At 39.2% G+C, this 19,852-nt stretch overlaps 1 protein-coding gene across 1 annotated transcript in view; it reads right to left on the reverse strand.

The window, feature by feature from the left end:
• Window positions 1–15,510, reverse strand: part of CD247 (CD247 molecule) — a 48,040-nt gene extending 32,530 nt beyond the window's left edge. Inside the window, 2 exon segments of the mRNA XM_053935738.1 lie at window positions 14,484–14,568; window positions 14,570–15,510. Coding sequence (XP_053791713.1) covers window positions 14,484–14,568; window positions 14,570–14,791 — 307 coding nt within the window. The 5' untranslated portion in view covers window positions 14,792–15,510.
• Between the last annotated feature and the right edge of the window lie 4,342 nt (window positions 15,511–19,852).

Here is a 19,852-nt window from a genome sequence, read left to right on the forward strand (position 1 = left end):
ATAAGATACTCATCAGATAATTGTTCAGACATGCTGGGAACATAATTTATTCTGCAGCGTAGATGCTGTCAAGCCACATTCCCAAATCACGTTACAGCCCAGCCAAAACCAAAGGCTATCACATAATTCAGGGATGAGGTAAAGACACAAATCACAGTTCTGTCTGCCTTGCAAGACCAAAACGTGTTAGACTCACTGTAATATCAACTATCAAGAAGCTAATTTTAGCATGGCTTGACTAATTTGCACCATGGCTTCTCTCTGTCTGCTTTCACAAGAGTCCATTTATGGCTTTTAAAAGACGTTCCATTCATACTGCAACACTGATACCTGCTGAGCTGCTGATAGGGGCCAAAAGTCTGGTGCAGCCAACCTAGACTACCTTCAGCACTCACACAGCTACTTTTTGATGCACGATGCTGGGCATGGAGGTGACATCTCACATATTGAACAGGGCACTGAGGCCTCTGTCCTTCCATGAGTCCACACACCTCATCCACCAGCAGTGGTTCTCCTGGAGAAGAAGGAACGTGACCGTAGCAATGACCTACACCTTGGGATAAACAACATCAACAGGCCTTACTGACCAGAAAAAACACATCAAAGGTGTATTTCCTTATAGCAGAGCATCACCCCTACTCTTCCTTCATGAGAGGGCACAGACACTTAGACTTGTTTGCTCCTTGCACTCCAACATGTCTCATTCTCATACACACAGCCACCTAGATGTATGGTGCTGGTTTAATGGTTTGCTCTCTTGACTTATTTCTCCCCTAAGAGAACAAGCCATCAATACCTTTCTGGAGCTGACAGAACTGCCATGGCTATGATCAGCTCTCTAGGTATCTCCTGTCATGAACTCAGATATTTTACTGAAGAAGAATCTAAATAAAACATTATGTTCTTTCTTAAATTTTGAGTTCAACAGGCAAGCTGTCTGTTTTTAATGGTAACTGTGCAGGCAGTTACTGCCATGCCAGAAGCTTCAGACCCCTTATTCAGAAAACTGGAGCTTGATGTAAATTTTAGAACCTTCATGTCGCAGTACTGCATTATGTTCACACCTGTAAGCTGGCTAAGAAGGTCATCAGCAACAAAAATTCAGGAATTAAACATATTCATGTCCGTCATTGTTTGATGAACCCAAGCAAGAAAGCTGCTGAAAACCCCTTTCTTTAAACTTAGTTGCAACAACCATTGCTCTTCCTGCACTGCTGACAGTTCAGAGACCCTCTATATGAAAGGATTACACAGGGGGGGAAAAAAACAACTTGTGTCTCACAATTCCATTAAAAGTATCAGTACTATTCCTTTCTCCACTCACAGTTTTAAATTCTCTTGAAGCAGCAGCAGTTTTAACCAAATCTTTCTTGCAGCAGGGAGGTTATACATCTCTCAGATAATATCAAAGGTGTTACTCCTGTCGTTCAACAAATCCAGTATTTTAAAGACAGAAAATTTGCCAGTCCTAAAGTTCCAATAATGTAATTCTAAAAGATGACAGGCACACACACAGAGCCTTTTTTGCTTATACAGGAACTGTGTGTGTAGGAGAACATCCAGGGATATACACATAGTATGGTCAGAGAAAGACAAACAGAATGAAAATTAACAAGATATTTATGAATTCACATTTCTGGATTTCCCAACTTCTGTTTGCATTTTTCAAACCATTTACTATTACAGAAATGAGAATAAATCTCAGATGGTGGGGAGGTAAATAACTAGGATGACACAGCCACACCATTTGATTATAAAACACAAAATCCAGGTAGTAAAAAGGGAAGAAGTAGGAGAGAAACAGAGGAGGTCCCAGCAGCAATAGCTCTTATTGTATCTGAAACAGTAATGCTGAGCTTTAAAACCAAAATATTCCATTATTTCTGGCACCTGCTGAGAAAATATTATTCCCTCCACCTTGGGCTGAATGTATCTAACAGTAGAACTTCACTTACTCACAGAAAACTGCTGTTTATCTGATAAAAGATGAAAGGTGATCGATAGATTTTGTAATTTTAATATGTCTGCAGGCTGCAGTAAACAAATAGTAAAGATCATCTTTGATCCTCGTGAAATCTACATTTAAAAATGGTTTGATAATAGACATGGAACACATTTTCATGCTGATACACCAAAGAACACATGTGAACTTAGCCATTAAATTAACATAAATATGTCTGTAATGGGATTTATCAAACATTGCTCTTCTTATGCACCTCTCAAATGCGTAAATTAGAACCAATTAGGACTGAGCAAGGTCTCCCTGGCAAACTTTGCCTCCTTACTTTTGACTCCTATGCCAGAGTTATTTGGATGATGTGAATCCTTCTGGTCCTCCTGAGGTAATTCAGCAATCAGTTTATAGCTTTTTTTTTTTTTTTTAATAACATGTATTCTCATTTTCATTTAATCTTCTGTCCCCCAGTATATTTTAGGCAGCAATCATCCCCTGCATGAATACTCAAGTGGGTCTTCTTTTACATGCTCCATACAGATGTTGAAGAGGCAATGTTTTGACTAATTATATGTAAACTCCATTCAAAGTGCCACTTGGCTTAAGGGCTCTATCACCAAATATTTCACACTTTTCCTTCTCAGCTCAAGACACCAAGACTGAAAGGCTTGGGGGGAAAAAACCCTGAAGTAGCTTTCAAACTCACGCCTGTCTGGTTCACACGCATGACACAAAAAATAGGGAAGTGCCAGGCATGGAGCATTTTCCCAGCCCCGATACAGGTATTACCCTGGATAAGGCAAAGCAGGCAGAACAAGAGCTCTGCAGAAATACAGCTCCCCGCAGGCGACTTCACTCCTCAGCAGCCCCAGACCAGCGAGTTCAAGACCGAGGTGCTCTGTTTGGTGCCTGAGGCAACAGAGCTCTACACACTCTGAGCAAATAAACTGCAGCCAATCCCCAAAGGAGGGCCTTGCCTTGATGCCTGGTTAATAGTTAATGCACAGGGCAAATCCTCGGCAGCCAGGAACTCCCTGAGAGGAAAGCAGCATGCAGGGGGAGGAAAGCAGACAGCTGAGAGCTGAGCTTCAACATCCGCTGCAACAGCAAGAACTACTCCCATCCAAAATATCACATTTTAATTAGCCCAAATGAGGTATTTAGACATTACAATCATCAGGTCTTAACACAGATGCTCCTGCAGGAGTAAGCAGTAGGCAGCTCGAATAATTGGGTTTGTATTTTTGTGATCCCAGAAAGGCTGTCTCTAAACAACAACACTTGGTTGCCAACCAGGCGAAACACCATCACGTTAAGAGCTGTGACAGATGCATGTGTTGTGTGGAGAGCAATAAATGTTCTTCAGCTCTTGAGCACATTTCCTAAAGAGCTCCAGCTTCTTTGTATCTGTGAAATAGCACACAGACATTATTTTTTCCTCTCTATCCCCACGTGAGGAAGACTAACAGCATGCCCATAACTAATCTTTATTTTCTTGATCTTTAGTCTACTTTTTACTCTCATCAGTTCAATTGAGTTTTGAATTACAAGGCTTTTTAAAGAGTGGGAAGGGAAAACGTTGGGTGTTTTCTCAAGGCAACTAAAGGCAGTCCCATAAGCAGGACATGTCACTGTGTGTGTGAATGTAGCAGCAAATTAGATGCAGGAACTCTTTAAATTTCCTATATATAATTTTCTTTTTTAATTTCATATATATATATAGAGAGAGAGAGAGAGAGAACACATTGCTCTGGAGGATCCAAAGGATGCTTGATAGATCTCAGCTTTCAAAACACCAACATGAAATAGACAAATAAACCTCTGTGTTGATTAATCGAATTCTAAAGTACCATATAGTCTTCAGGACCACGTGTGTTAACACTTTCTAAGTGTTCTTTGGGTACTGACAATCAGATAAGTAATGCACAGTTAACAAAAAAAAGCCAAAGTGTGGGCCATTTTGATTAAGCTGGAATTTATCGATCCAGTTCCAGTTTATTGGAAAGCCTACACACATTCCAGTGGATTTCTAAAGGTTGCAGAGTAAATCATCAAGCACAAGTGAAAGTACAAAACCTGCAATCCCATTTTTCTATTTTCTTGCTTTATCTAAAAACCAGCACTGTTTCATTAAGGGGAGAAAGACCATTGGGGATGATTGGAATTGTCAGAATTCTCTACAAATCCTTAAAAAAGATTCCAAAGTTCAAACTGCCCGATTTAAAAATGTTACATTTCATTCATATTGATTTTTCTCAGTATCTTAATAGCTATCTTCCTAATCAGATGGATTAAAAAGCACCAGAAGATACTTTCAAAATAATCAGAACTACAACAAAACAAGATAATGAGGAGTTAAAGATGAAAACCTCAAATCAAAACTGCTTTAAGAATTATATCTTCTTTAACTGCAGATGTCATTAAAACTGCTTTGTATAATCATTTATACATGCAAATTGACAAATAAATACTAGATAACATGACTACTTATAGGCACTCATTTCCTTGTGCATAAGATACCTTCTATCTATGGATGAGGCTGAACACTATCCTGTTTTTATTATAGTGTGACCCTAAAGCTTCAAAAGAGGTGAAGGCCCCACTGAAGCCAAAGGCACAGAATGAGAAACTTTCTCCTTTCCAATTGGTTGGCATATATTGCAGTCTTTATGGAGGTGGCAGCAGCTCACAAAAAGCATCACTAAATTGGTTTTCAACTATCTGATAACAGCACCTTTCCTTCAGCACTGACCTTTGTGTGAGCTGCAAAAGTCTGGCTGAGCAGCTGGGTAAATGCCCAAGCAGTTTGTCTGAAGTAAAACTCCTGCTAACACCATTGGGCAGCTGCCTAAGCAAGATAGCCAAATGAGCTTTAAATTAGCTGTGCTTAAATAAGTGGCACTTACTAGAACACTGACATGAACTAATTAGGAGGGGAAAGTTTGACAGAAATTAATTACCATGCCCACATTACAGTCACAGCACATCTAGAGGTAATACTGATTGCCAGATCTTTTCAAATAACTGAAGCCCTTCAGATAATCCTTCTGTTAGGAAAGGTCAGCACATGTGCTAGGCTTTCTTAGATTGCTTCTGCTGATCAAATTTGGTGTTGCTGAATCCCTCAGATCCCTGCATACCTTTAAGATTTGCTAGCCACCTTCTAAATCCTTCAGTCCTGTATAATTTCATGTGATTTCAGCACTGGCAGAACCATCCATATAAAATCATATATTATCAGTCCTCATGTTAATGCTATTATAATGCTATTTTTATATACCCAGGCATGAGGGGACAGCCCCACCTCTGTGCACCGTTTTGCAGAGTCTCTCACACAGGAACCTGCTCAGTGATCCTGGTTGTGCTGGAATACAGTTGCCACTAAGCAGAGCACAACAATTTTTGCCAGAGTGGATGGGAAAACTCTTGGAGATACCTACCCCGTTAATTGACTGCAAAGGATTAAACTGATTCTGTAAAATATTACAACTGAGCTTGAGATTTTTTAAAATAGGTTTGTCAAGTTCATCAGGAACAAATTCTGATGACCCATTAACCAAGGAATTTTTCTAGACTCTGTTAGAATTTCTCACCAAAATCAGCAAGAGTCTCTCAAATGGCTTAGCTTGTGGGAGCCCCATTCAAGCTCCTGCTCCAAATAATTCAGAATAAAGAGCTGAATCTGCATTTCCCTCTTCCCAATGTAGAACACAAATTGCTCACTGACTTTTTGGTGTCTCACAAAAATACTTTGGAAGGGTTCTGAATAACCTAATAGAAAACAGGGGGTGTGGGGGGGGAAAGTGTTAAGGTATTTTGAAGTTTTGCAGAAATTGCTTCCCTTTAAGCTCTGTTTTAAACCTGACATTCGTTCTACTACAACCATTATGTCTAAAAAATAGACATTTGGCTCAGGATGTCAAAAGAAGAGCAAGAGAGAAAGGGGGCAAATTTGTTAGCTACTTCTTTGCAGCTGAGAAAGATAAAATCAGAGAAAAACACTTTGGAAAAGATGTTACCACAAGATAGAGCTGAAGGTTCATATCTGTAACTTCTTTAAGAGAGTTATAAAAAGAAGAAAAAAAGTTGTCTCAAGCCTGAAAATAAGCAGTGCTCCATCAGGAGAGACATAGCTAACAGCAGCAACAAATGCATTGTAGTGCAGCTGGGTTTTGAGTCAAGTAGTGAAATACCATCTGAGTTATTAGAAAAAGTGAGATTAATTTAGTTGCTTGAATAGGAGAGGGAAAATAATACTTCTGCCTAGCTCACATTAATACTAGAGACATCTGAAATTTAAGAGAGAATTCAAAACAAGATAAATTAAAGCTGCTTCTTCTAGAAAGAAGTAATTTTGTGAAAGAATTTTGGGGTTTTTAAACGTTTGAGTCAAGGAGAAACACTTGGAGATGTGATCAGAATGGATCACATTTTGGAAATGAAAAAAAAAAAAAAAAACCACAACGGACAATGTTGTGCTATTTCCAATAAAACGAGGAATAGTTTTCTGGAGAAAAAGAAATACGGATTGTCAGCAAACTGTAGTGAGCCTGATGCAGAAAACGGGCCATCTGCCAAAACTGGGGATGGCTTGGGCTTTCAAATGAGGGCATTTTACAGCTCATCGCAGTGAAGAGCCACCCATCTGTGCCTGACCCAGATGGAGCAGGATGCAGCTCTGTGCCATGGGAATCAGCACTCCTGCACCACTCTGCTCATCTAGAACACGGGGTGTGGCAAGGCAAAGCTTCCACCACCTCCCTGCTCCAATAAAAATGAGAATGGGTCCTACTGATATCATAATTAAAACTAATTTTTTTCCAAGAGATCCTAGAGATATTTTCTTCTTTCCTTTTTAAATGCATATTCTGAGAGAGTAAATTCTAGAAAGCCTTTCTGGCATATATTTTTAAAAGTAACTGGAAGGGTGTTTGATCTTCTGCTTGAAATCCAGATGGGTTAACCTTGTTTATCTTCTCTGGCTTGCTGGCTATAATTATGCTTATAACATATGAATGCTCAGTTTTACATTTAAAAGATCAATCATTTCAAGAAGTTAAAAATTAGGCAACAGGTGATGGGGTATAATGATTCCCCTTCCCTTCTCTGAAAGGTTTTCTCATTTGCTTTCACTAATTCTCTTTGAGATTACCACTTGCAAATATTTCCTTCTTCCACATCACTCATCAGAGAAACTCCTCAGAAAAATTTAGGCACAGAATTTACAAGTCCTGAAAGCAACTGAAAGAACTAGGAGCCCCTTTGTGACTGACAAATAAGCAGGAAAAAAAAATGCAGGTAACAAACAAGGATGAAATCAAATCCTTCCCTAGTGTAAACCTCCAGTTAATTATCATATAGGTTACTTTGGTTGCATTGCATTTGTGTCTCTTCAAATTCCAACAGACTATTAAGTGCTCAACCAATATTAATAGCAAGAAGTTTTTTCATTTCCTGAGAAATATGAAAATTAAAAGTCATAACAAAAAAATCAAACAGAAAAATGTACACTTACATTACTTCATACAGCACTGCCTCCATATACTTTTCTTGAAAATATTTTTATTACAAATTGCCTTAAGAGTTTCTAGCCTATAATGACTTAGACTTTCAGAATGAGTTCCCCTCTGGACACTAACTCAGGTATTTTACCTCCAGGCAACAAATCATAAAATAACATAAAACAACAAATGAACCCTGAACATTAGCAGCAAGTCATTAGAAAGAAATACGTAGAATTTAAACAGCATTCTTCCAAAAATTATGCAAAGATACTAATTTGCTACATGGATGACATTTTAGGAATGGAACAGCTATTCTTGTAGTAATTCACAAGAATTATTTGTTTGCTTCTTAGAAACTGTCTTTAGGTAGAGTTTTTTTTTTTTTACAAGATACCAACAATATATTATTAATCTCTGTCTGTATCCCATCTTCCTTCCCTTAGAGGATGATTATTAATCCAACCTGCAAGACTTACTCTATTTTTGCCATCTCTAGAAATGCACCTTCATGCTTGCACAAAGTGCTGCTGAAATTACTTTACTTACATTAAAGCCCAAAGTGATGACATTGTGCAAATCTGCATCATGGAGAGAAAAAGGTCCATGAGAGAGAGAAAGAGAGGGAGAGGACTCCAAATTCCGGTAACGCTTCCTTTCCTGAAGTTGGCTTCACATGGCTGGATGGGAAACTACACAAATTGTAACAATACATAGTGGATAAAAACAGAAATAATTTCTGTTCCCAAAGACTTGATGCAGGGTCCGTCCCCTGACTGAAGCTTGTTGATATGCAACTGAAGAAATGACCAGATGTCATAGCAATTTTATTTCACAACTCAATATAATATGATACGCACTACAATTTTTCTTGGCAAAGGTTTAAAATTCTGCTGAATTAATTGTGAGCTGCAAGATCCCAGCTCGGGAATCCAGTTTATATATATATATATTTTTTTTTTTAAGGGAATAATTTAAAATTTTCAGCTATTTCTGAGTGACAGAACAAACATTTGATACCTAGGAATGCACAATTTCCACCATTAGGAAGTTGAGTTTGCTGAGAGTATTTAAAAAGTGACATTGTCAGACTATACCAAACTCTTGCTTCAGATTGATCTGCTCAGAAGTAAAATACTGAATGTTCAATTTTAGTTTGAGCTGAATTTCTACATGAACTAATTAAAAATAAATATTTTGAAAACAAAGTACCTCATTAGTTTGAGCCCTGCTCCACAATCCACATGCTCACACAATAAGCCTCGATTTGCTCCCATCAATCCAGTGGTCACCACCTGGAGATTTTTCTGTTCTCTTTCCCCAAGCCTCAGTTTGCTTTGTGAGAAGATTCACACCATGGGGAATTGGAATGAATTTACAACACACGCTTGATGTGTTAAATATCTGGGAAGTGTTTTTATAAATATTTGGCTCAGTTTATTTCACGTTTGGCTGTCACGCAGATGACAGCAACACTCTTAAGTGAAATGAATGCAAAACACCCATGCTCTTGTCTGGAAGAAACTCATTATGATTTTGGAGGAACAACGAGGAAAAAGGGGTTTTTAGTTAGATTAGTCTTTATTCAATGGCCAGGGTACACTTACTTGAAGTAAAACACCACCCAAATTAGTATTCCCTCATTAATTTCCTGGGTATTGCATCTTATCCCATTCGAAAAGTGCTTCAGACCATTTCTCTGATGCAAATAATAAAATCTATTCATTCATTTTTATTATACAAACTTGGAGGGGTCTTAGGAAAGCTGCTCTAAGTGTTCTCTGGGTCAAAAGGTTTCATGTGCTTTTCTTTTTGACAAGGAAACTATTTTTAGTATTTGCAACCATGAGCATTGCAGCATGCTATTGCCCCCCCAAAAATAGCAATTGCCTCAAAAAAAAAAAAAATTAGAAGTGACAAATTATATAGCTAGTTTTCTCTTTTATTTTTTTCTGGAGCCATGCAGTCTTGCATTTCAAGGTTAATTTACAAGCTAGAAAACATTACCAGGAAACTAGAAAAATTTATTTGAGGTGAAAGTTGAGATTTTCACCTAAGACAGCAGGTTGAATTGTAGGTAAATCATATACTGTGAGATTTCCTAAGAAAACTATACAAAACAAAATAGCCCAAAAGTATGGACAACTGGCCACCCTCTAGACTTATTCAGTGTGTTCTTCTGCCATTTCTTCTATCATTTGTTGAAAATTTTCCAATCACTTTCCCCTGTCAGCTTCCATTGAATTCTAATTCGGTATATATTTCACCTCCGCATTATCTGAGTTTTCAGAGAGTTGCGTTATCATTATGGCTTCTCCTTCACTTAAAAAATACATCAAACTGAAAAGAATGGTTTGCTACTCAGAAAGAGTCAGGATAAAGGTGAAGTTTTCACTACAGATACATCTCACAAAAGAAATAGGCCAGACAGTACAAGCATTTCATCAGGCTCCACAAGCACATGTTTAACATACAGTCACATACCAAAAGCACAGAAAGATGGAAAGCTCCAGAGCTGCTGTTCTTGTAAGACTTAACAGATACATAACAAAGGATGGAGAAGAAAATACACAATGGGCTTCCAAAGGTTGATAGCTTATTCCTAGGGAACTTGTAGGACTTAAAATATTTCCAGTCTACCTCGTTCAAAAACTGAGGTGGCTTCTATCACTTAAGCAGAACTTGCACTCACCAGTGCTTGTGACCTCTGAGGCTGAGAAACTAGCTGGTTTCTACTTCTGTTTTTTATAGTTATATTGGCAAAGGACTGGAAAAAGTCTAACTTCCACAAAGATGAATGCACACACTGTTTGGGGCTGAACACAAGCATTTTGCTAATTTCCAAGGCTTGTGTGTTTGGGTGAATGGATCGAAGAACTGCAAACTAAGATTTTTGTTTGCCTGCACATTTTATCTGTTATATTTGAAGTTATAAATCAAAGGACAGAGTGGAGATAAATGTTTTCATTGCTTTCCTGAAAAAAAATTGCTTTGGACTGACATACTTTAAAAGCTAAAATTACTATATACTTAAAGGACCAGAGCTTAAGTTAATTAAGAAAATAATATTCAGTCCCAGTCTCAAAATATTACCTTACACAACACCACAAATCAGAAAAATATGTAAAATTTCATCTTCTCACAGACTCTAGAATAGCATAAATTGTTCTCTTAGCATTAAAAAAAAAATCAGCGGTGAAACTTAAATTTATCTGTTGACCAAAGTCAGCAGAAAAGTGAAAAGTCAACAATATGTTTATGAGTTTAACATGCACACGGAGAAAGTAGATACCTTTAGCAGAATACACATTTTATTTTAAGTATTTTTAAGAAGTTGCATCTTCCATTCATGCCATCTAAAAATATCCTCTATTTTCTTGCCAGAATAGCTGATGCATCTTACATTTCTACGTACAATATAGACACTCAAATAGAGGATTAGTTGGAAAAGGGGAGGAGGAGTCAATGGTTGTCTGCAATTGTGCAAAAAAAAAGAGTATTTTTTCTTTCTTTTTAAAAGAGAGTTTGGTTAGAATTTGGAAAGAGTTAGGAAATAACCCATATTTCCTAATGGAAATATGCAAGGAAAAAAAAATTTTAAATTTACTTCTCATGCTAGTCACCATTCAAAGTCTGCGTGAACAACAGAAAATGGCTGTCAAAAACATTCCTCACATAAACATTCATTTACACATCAAATTCTTGTCCCCTTAAGCTGCTAGTGAATCTCCTTTTTTAACTCCACATTAGCTTTTTATCCACATGGTCTTACTTAAGAAGGACACACAGAGGAAAAATATAAATATATTTTGCAGATAGCCTTCTGTATTTTGTATATCCTTCCCATCTAGTGCACATAAAAACCAAAAAGGAATGTGATCATTAATTTGTTACTTCACTGATTAGGAATTCTGCTTGGAAGGGCTGAGCTAGAAAGCACTTACTCTGTAACAAGCATTACAGAATTGAACATAGCACTGCAAGGGCTCAGCAAATGTCCCTTTACAAAGAAAGGCTACACTGCCTACATTTTGTTCCATTCTGCCGGTTCATAGGGTTTTCTCCATGAATTATTAATGAAGCATTGCGAACAGGCAGGAGAAATAAAAGAAATAAAACATGTAAAATTAAACCTTTAAATTTTTCCCCTCCTAGGTGTTACAAGAACACAGCTCGGAGAACTTAAGATAGCGCATAAGAACATGGGGATGGTATCAAAAAAAATCTGAATTTTCTGGTTTGGATTCCTCAGACAAGCTTGTAAACAACTCCTGGTTTACAAATCTTGTCGTTTGCAGAGCAGATAAATCATCTGATGAGAGGGAAGAAAAGAATTAATGTTAAGACCTATTACCTGTCCCTGAACTGACTAAAAAAAGGCTGATGGCATCATGGCAACCCAATGGCAGGAGATAGAGATATGCAGAGCAGAACAACAGTGTGGAAATGAGTTGTGCAAGTAACATCTGGTAAAGACCAACATTGCTGTAGTTTCCACAGAGTTAGCTAAAAACAGGGCACTGTCCAGTTCCATTTAGCAGACAATTCTGAGAAAAGTGACTCTGTAAAGACATGTAGAAAAGGGGAGGGCTGTTCTTAAATTCTTGCACATACATTTACATACACGCGTGTGGCATGTGTTTGTATAAATCAAAGCATCATCTCATCACCCTTAAAAAAAAAATAGGGGGGCAACTCTACAGTGTTGCTCACAGGACTATTTTATTGCTACCAAAGCCTGTCATACTTCAGAACAAAAGCTGTGTCAAATGTATGAAGGTTTTTGCCATTTTAGTTGTGATATTCAGGTACAAGTCTTCCAATAGTCTTGTCTCAACAAACAACATGATTAACAAAGTAATCTGCTCATAATTAAAATTAATACTTTTCATGGACTTTTAAACAGAGATGCTATAGGAGGACCACAGCTAGATTTCCAGATGTATACTTCTGTGCCTTTGAAGAGGGGAAATAAAGAGAATTAAACCTGTATATATATATATAAATTTGTATTTGAAAATGTGAGATGCCCTCCCTCTGTAATTGCTAAAAGGCCAAATTTGAGCACTCTGAAATCTGTGGTCTGACGTCAATAAATTCAAAGTCTGCATCAGAATTCATGGCCCATCTCTAGAATTACTTTAAAACATTTTTTCCTCACGCTTGATATATTTACTTCAGAACTCAAAGATCAAAAAGAAAAGCTTTGCAAGTTCCTCAGTGCTAATCTTGGTGGCATCTTTCAGCTGCCCTTTTAAAGAATAAGCACAAACACTTTATAGTGAAGTGGAATTAACTCACTGTGAGGAGGTATGCAGCTTACTGAATCTGTACTGAATCTGTCTGAGCTTGTTTCATGAAAAAATTAAAAGTTCATTTCCCCAGAAGTCCTTCTAGAAGTCATCTCTAAGAAAGCTTGAAAACACTCCAGGCAGCAGAAAAATCGTCCTGCCCACAGCTCTGAGCTGAAAAAACCAACTGTTTGGTCTCATCGTTGAATTAAATTCATGACAGATCTTACATTTTCGTTTTTGTCTATTCTGTACCCATAATGTGGCAACAATTCCACAAGTTTTGATGGATATGTCTTCTATTTTACCTACACTCTTAGGCTAAATGCTGCTATACTTCAAACTATTACAGATATCCAATCAAAAATACTTCCCATGAAATCCACAGGCAGCCACCTCCAAATCAGTAACAACAGTATCCGGTTCAAAACTCGAACCATTTATTCTTTGTGAGTGTGAATACCCCAAGAGCTTTGCACCAAAGACCTCTGCAAGCTGCATGACATATTTTTCAAAGTTTTCTCCTGAAAATGCACAAATAGGAGCCTGAACTACAGACACTGTGTAATAGGTTAAAAGGGAGGAAATGTAAAAAGATGGTTTTGCAGATGGATTTTGACCTAAAGTAACTTCCATACTTCTGTAGCTCAACATGCATCTGTGGATAAAGAGCAAGGCACAAAATATGAGAAGTATACTTAAGTACAGGATCATATCTGGGCATCAGAAAGGGACAGAGGCCACAAGGGTTGAAGGGAGGACAAACACAAATCATGGCCTGCCAGAGAGCATAAAACCTTCCTCAAAATTCTCCTGAAAGAAAAACCTCACAAGTCACCAGGACTGGTTCCACAGCATTGGAAAGCAGCTGCAAAACCCTCCTCTCATCCCCAGAAAACTTTCCAATAAAATGTCACCCAAGCTCTTGAGGCTGCTGGATTTAAGTACAGCCAGGGTGTACACTGAGGGGGGGAAGTCTTCCGGAGGATTTGGCTCTAATGCAAGCTCAGATGTGGCCTATGGCACATTCAGGCCTCACCTGAGGCCTTTTCCAGATGTAAATTTTGTTGCCCTTTACATCTACTATGCTCCTAAAAAGTAAATTCCTCCTTCTCAAACTTAACGTGACTTTGGAAGATCTGTGCACACTGCAGCTGCTCCGCTCGGTGCCCAGGCAGGGCCGGCCTGTGCACCACACAAATAAATAACACAAAGGAAGAAATGGCTTCATTTTGTGCTGGGTCTGGTGAAGAGGAGCACGAAGGCAGGGACGTGAGGGGAAGGGCCCTGCCCTTTTGTCACCCCCTGTGCCCCATTTCCCACCTGCCAGCTCTGCTGTGTGCCACAAACCTGCAGCCCAACCCCATGAGAAGCCTCTCCCATGCAGCTTACTTCAAGTGACAATTTTTCCATCACTGCCTCAAATCTCCCCTCTGAAATCGCAGGGAAAGCGGCCCAGGTGAAGGCTGAGAGCTTTGTTTAGTTACTGTTCAGCTGTGGCATCGCTCCAGCAGGAGAAGGGCCCCTCATCCCGTCCTTCCAGAGGGGCTCTTTATCCCAGGCTGGTTCAACACAGCAGGTCCTGCTCCTCCTTCACAGGGGGACAGGCATGGCTGAGGTGCTCACACAGACGCCCTCCTGCTACCAAAATGGTGGTGAATCCACCACAGAGACGTCGCGCCCTTTCCTCAAAAGAGCTTTACGAGAACCCCTCGCAAACCCAAAGGCTGCCTTTACCTGTGGCTGGGAGCTGTGCCTGCAGGGTGGCCAGGATGGCGATCCTCCTCCACTTCATCTTGCCAGGCTGGACAGTCCTGGGGACAGGAGGCCACAGGAGAGGAGAAGAAGAAAAAGAAGAAAAAGAAGAAGAAGAAGAAGAAGAGGAGGCTCCTCCACGGGCTGTGCTGGCGTGTGGCCGCCACAGGAAGAGGCTCACCTCCTATGAGGGCTTTCGGAGTCCACCTGCCGGCTTCCTCTGCCTTCACAGCCTCTGAGTGAGGGCTGGGGTTTGCCTTCTCACGTTTGGGGTTTCCTTTGTTATTCATCCTTTTCCTATCTGCAAGATGGTTTTCTGTGAGTTGGGTTTTTTTTTTTTTTTTTTTTCCCCACTTTGTCTCATGGTTCCTAGATCATCCCCACTCAGCGGCTGCTGGTCTCTGTTTCTGGTATCAAATTTGACCTGACTTCAAAAAGGGGTTTATGCAATTTTTCCCAATGTGCAGCACAGGGCATAAATAGAAATTTAAAACTCTAAGTTATAGTCACTTTTGAACAATATAGTTGTCTAAACTCATAACGATATAAAACTCATTTCTAATGTCCACTTTCTAAGAAATCTCACATTGTTGTGCTCTTTTTAAATGCAGGCAAATAAAAATTTTCATTTTTTTATTAATAAAAGAAAGTTCATTTTAGACAACTGTGAATTAGAAAAGCTTGAAAACATAGCTTAGATAAACCTAATGGCTTAAAGCTCAGCCTCACTCCCATCAAAATACATCTGGCTCGACTGATCACTGAATGTTTAATGTTTACAACAGTAATACTAATAATGCACTTGAGGATCAGAGCTTAGGCTGGGAGGAAGTACAAGCATCTCAATGCATATTTTTTTTTTCTCCTGTCTCTAATTCTTAGAAAAGAAAGAGGAATGTGCATCCCCAGGAGGCACAGAAACAGATGATAAAAATTTCCCTATAGTATGGTGGGATGAAAGATATTGTGCTCGCAAAAAGTAAGGCTTTTGAAGGCAAAGTAAATTGAAGTTCCTGGAAGAAATTAATCACCTTGCTGTCTGGAATAATTAAAGCTAATACATGGATAAAACTGTCTTTTCCTTTAATTGAATCATTATATATTGTGCCAGTCAATACCAAAAGTACTAGACACTAGTAGTAGTCTAGCACCAGGTGTTAGAGTGCAGCATACCCTTCTGTGATAACCAGGCAGTGCTGCTGAGTCTCTGCTCTCTCCCAGCCCAGGGGAAGGTTTTCTTTGTGGCTCTTCAACCCCAAAAGCTCCGAGGAAAGGCTGGAGATGGGCTCTGACCCAGAGCAGAGCACAGCCCAGGAGAGCTGCCATGCACTGAACCTGAACGAGGTGTCATTAGCCCCAGAAATGGCTGTGCTCAGGTACATGCTCTATATTCCAGTGCAAGCTGGATAAAGCCCTTTCTGTCCACATCTCTGTGTGACAGAAGATTGGCTGAAACAAGGAATTAGTGAGCAGAAAAAAGACCTGTGCTCTCACTGCTGGCTGCCTCAATCTCACTGATGCCTTATCCAAAAGCTGAAATATCATCCTAGTTATTGATATTTTTGGGTAACAGTGTTTCCAGAGAAGCAGATGGCACTGCTCATCACTATTCCACTGACCTCTGTCTCCTCCTGTTATTGATCATAGCTTCTCCCTCCGGCAGAAAGCCAGCAAATTATCACTTTGAATAAAGAGCTGAGGCCAAAGGTAAGGAAAAGAAATGAAGAGCTGTGTAAGAAAGAGAGATTAATAGCAACAGTAGGCACACTGGGAGAACAGCGGTTGGGCCAGTGTGTTTTGATGTCTAGATAGGGAAAGGTCAGAGAAATTGAGTATATGGACTTCATTTGGAAGTGTGGGTAGCGTCAGAAAAAGGCTTTGCATGACAGTGCCCCTAGAAATTCCCACCTCCCCATCCCTCAGCTTTTGAACTAAGGCAAGCTTATCATTATCCAAATATAATCAAAATATACAGAAGAGTACTCATGCTTGTATTGTGAATTATTCTCACAACAAGCATGGCATGGGAGAGATGCAAATCACATGCAGACAAGCAGTAGAGGAAAAGATAAAGGGGAAGTGGTCTCCTCTCTAGGAAAAGGTTTTTCAGTGTTCATAAGGCTTGCGATTCTACCATGAGGGATGGTTTGGGAGTGTCACCTTCTTTTCCGCCTTTCCAGTCTTTGCATCTCCAGGAGCTACGCAGCACTGTAAAAACTTCAGCACTTCCTGCCCACATTGTGCATTGGTCAATCTTGCAAATACACTTCTACCAACAGTTTAAACCATACTGATGTTTCATTTTACTCACTTCAGTCAGATTGTAAGGACTTTGTTAACCCTGGACTGGAAATGAATGCCAACCCTCGTTCAGCTGAACCAGCAGCAATTTTTCTCAATACAGACAAGGCCACAGCGGAAATATAAAACCCTTCCTGCTGTGTTAAGAAAAGCTCTCAGCTAAACTTGACTCTTCATCTAAACATATGGGTGGAGGAAAGTACATTTTCAAGAATTACCTGCACTGGGAAGACTGCAATATTTGATCTGTGGTTCCTGAAACAGAATGGGTCAGGGAACTGAAGTGGTCCCCAAGTACAACTCAGTGTGTTTAATGCTGGTTAAGGTGCAGCTCATTATCCGTAAGGATAAGATCTTTCATAAAATAGTTAAGGCCTACATTCAACTGGTTCTGTGCATCCATATGCCATCCTTTCTCTGGACACAAAAAATCCTGGAACAGCTCTAATGCAAGGGGCTGATTCATTCCCAGAAGCATTCCCTTTTCACGGTTACTGGTTATGCTTTGACTGTACCATATAAAAAAAAAAAGCAGCAGGGTTTGCAGTTTTAACAGGAAATAAATGAAAACTAAAAAAAAAAAAAAAAAAAAAAAAAAAAAAAAAAAACAACAAACCCACACCACAGTCAAGCTGAGGATTAAAAAAATATATATAACTACACACTGCCCTCTGGCTCCTGTATTGCTACCACAGAGATATGCCTGTAATCATCACTGCAGACTGCTGGGATTGAGAACAGGTCGGTTATCAGGAGCTCTCCTAAACCTATTTGATACAGTTAACACTAGCAGGCAAAATTAATTCCTACATCACCTGATGGAAGAGCTGGCTGACTTCAGAGATGTGAGAATCCAGACAGACTGCAGAGCCTTGCCCCTGGTCCAGCAGGGAGTGATGCTTGCAGCGCCATAATTAACTCAACAAGTATTAAAAACGTTTCTGAGATGTTCACACAAAGATAATGGGTGTTTAAAAAAGCAACTATTTTCACTGGTGAGCAAGCTGTAGCTTCCAGCCAGGCATGCCATTCAGACCAAGACACTGAAAAGAAATAGGCTGCTGTTTATAACGTGTAAGCCCACAATTTTTATTGATAAAATGTTGGAGACTGACAGTCCTACACTGCTTCACTGCATCTCAATGCACTGTAGTGCCTTACAGTGCAGCTTCGATTTGCTATAATTGGGTTCAACTGTGCTAATCCCCTTGGAATGCAGCAATTAATACTTATTTAGTGGTAATGGCTGCATTCCAAGAGGATTAGTCCCTGCCCTGCACTTTTGCCAGCAAATGGAGAGCTGGAAAGAAGACAGAGTCTAACTACAGGTCTTGCTTTGCGGCTCCCAACAGGGAGACAGAAGGAGTTGCTTTTTCTACAACTGCTCCCTTTTGTGTATAAAAAGACTGCTTTTCCAAGGAAAACCCACCTGACTGTCACTACTCCTTGCAGCTGCATCGAGCAAATAAAAACCCTGACACGTGCAACAAGAAAAAAAAAAACCCAAACATAAAAAGGAACACCTGTGCAGGACCACAAAGACAAATATGGCCAGGAGTGCATGATTCCTACAGGAGATTATGAACAGGCCCTGATATGATGCAAAAACATTTCTATTTCTTATTTCAGGGATTTTTGTGACTGGCAGTTTCCTTTTTCCTGCTACGGTCTTAAAAATCTTTAGTACGACAGGGTTTGTGGAAACCTATAAAGGAGTTGTTAGGAGAAAGTCAAAATGCATCCTCTTTGAATGCTCAATTTTGAGACTACTGAATCTGTAATATCCAATTTTTCCCTCCCCAGTGACACCGTTATGATCTGCTCTGGATTTTGTTGTTGTTAATGTACTCAAGAGACCACTGCTTATGTCATATTTTAAGGAGGAGGAACAGTGCTTCTTTTCTTTTGGGCTACTCAAGCTACTCTCTCTGCCATCATCAACAGCCCTGTTAATTGCAGGTGAATTTCCCCAGTTACATTGCAGCCTATGTAGAAAAGTTCTGTGACTTTATCACTACACATATCCTTGAAATGCTCTTTTTAATTATAGAACACCTTCAGTATTTTCTTGCATGGCTGTATAGAATATGACTTATCAGGTTATGCCTTTTATAAATATAAAGATACAGTGAAGCCACATTTTAAGGTCTGTGGCAGTATCATCTTTTCCTTTATTCTCCTCCCTTCTTTACCCCTTACACACACCTCTTCTGCATGTTTCAAATGCTCACCTGAGGAAAAACTTAATTAAATTAACTGAAATTCAATTAAGCATTTAAAACAAATCAAAAATCCAATTCATGCTTGATTAGGCAACTGGTTTTTTGCTAAAAGACAACAGGATATTAGTGTGCAATGTTCTTCTAATCATATAATGCAGGGTTTGTGCAACTATTTCTCTTTCTTATCTCTAAACAATTGCCACCTTTCAATCTAGAACCATTTACTTGTTAACACTGGAAGATGTTGGACAGGTTTCACTGACATAAAAACATTATAGAATCACAAATTATCTTCAGTGTTTTCACATAAATATACATGCTTAGAAATGCAATTACACACTATTTCTTGACACTGTCTCTTTCTCCCCCTTTGCACACACAAACCCTCTGTTTGGTTTTGTCAAGTTACTCTGTGCTTGTAGCAAATCACAGATTTATTTTAAAAGCCTTAAAATTAATTACTCACAGATTAAAACCAAGTCATCTTATTCTTCAAATAAAGCATTCCTGTCATCTAAGGGTATTAAGATGAGCTTGAAAGTATTTTACAGGAATGCTACAAACTGGTATCTACATTTTTACATCTAAGGGGAAGGGAGGAGTAATGATGCAAAGTAAATTTACAATCTGAGTCAGTGACAGTAGCAAAAATAACATGAAGTGGTTCTAGACCTGTGTGGATACACTGACAATACTACTGAGGTCAAGGGAGAGACTCTCCTCTTTCCACAAGCCCCACAGCAGCTGTTGGGCCCACCACCAGAAATGTGGCATCTCTTTTGTTTAAACTGGAGAAATTCTATGCAAAACTAAGCCTAGCAGCTGCAC

The sequence above is a fragment of the Vidua chalybeata genome, chromosome 2 (genome assembly GCF_026979565.1).
Source record: "Vidua chalybeata isolate OUT-0048 chromosome 2, bVidCha1 merged haplotype, whole genome shotgun sequence".
NCBI lineage: Eukaryota > Metazoa > Chordata > Aves > Passeriformes > Viduidae > Vidua > Vidua chalybeata.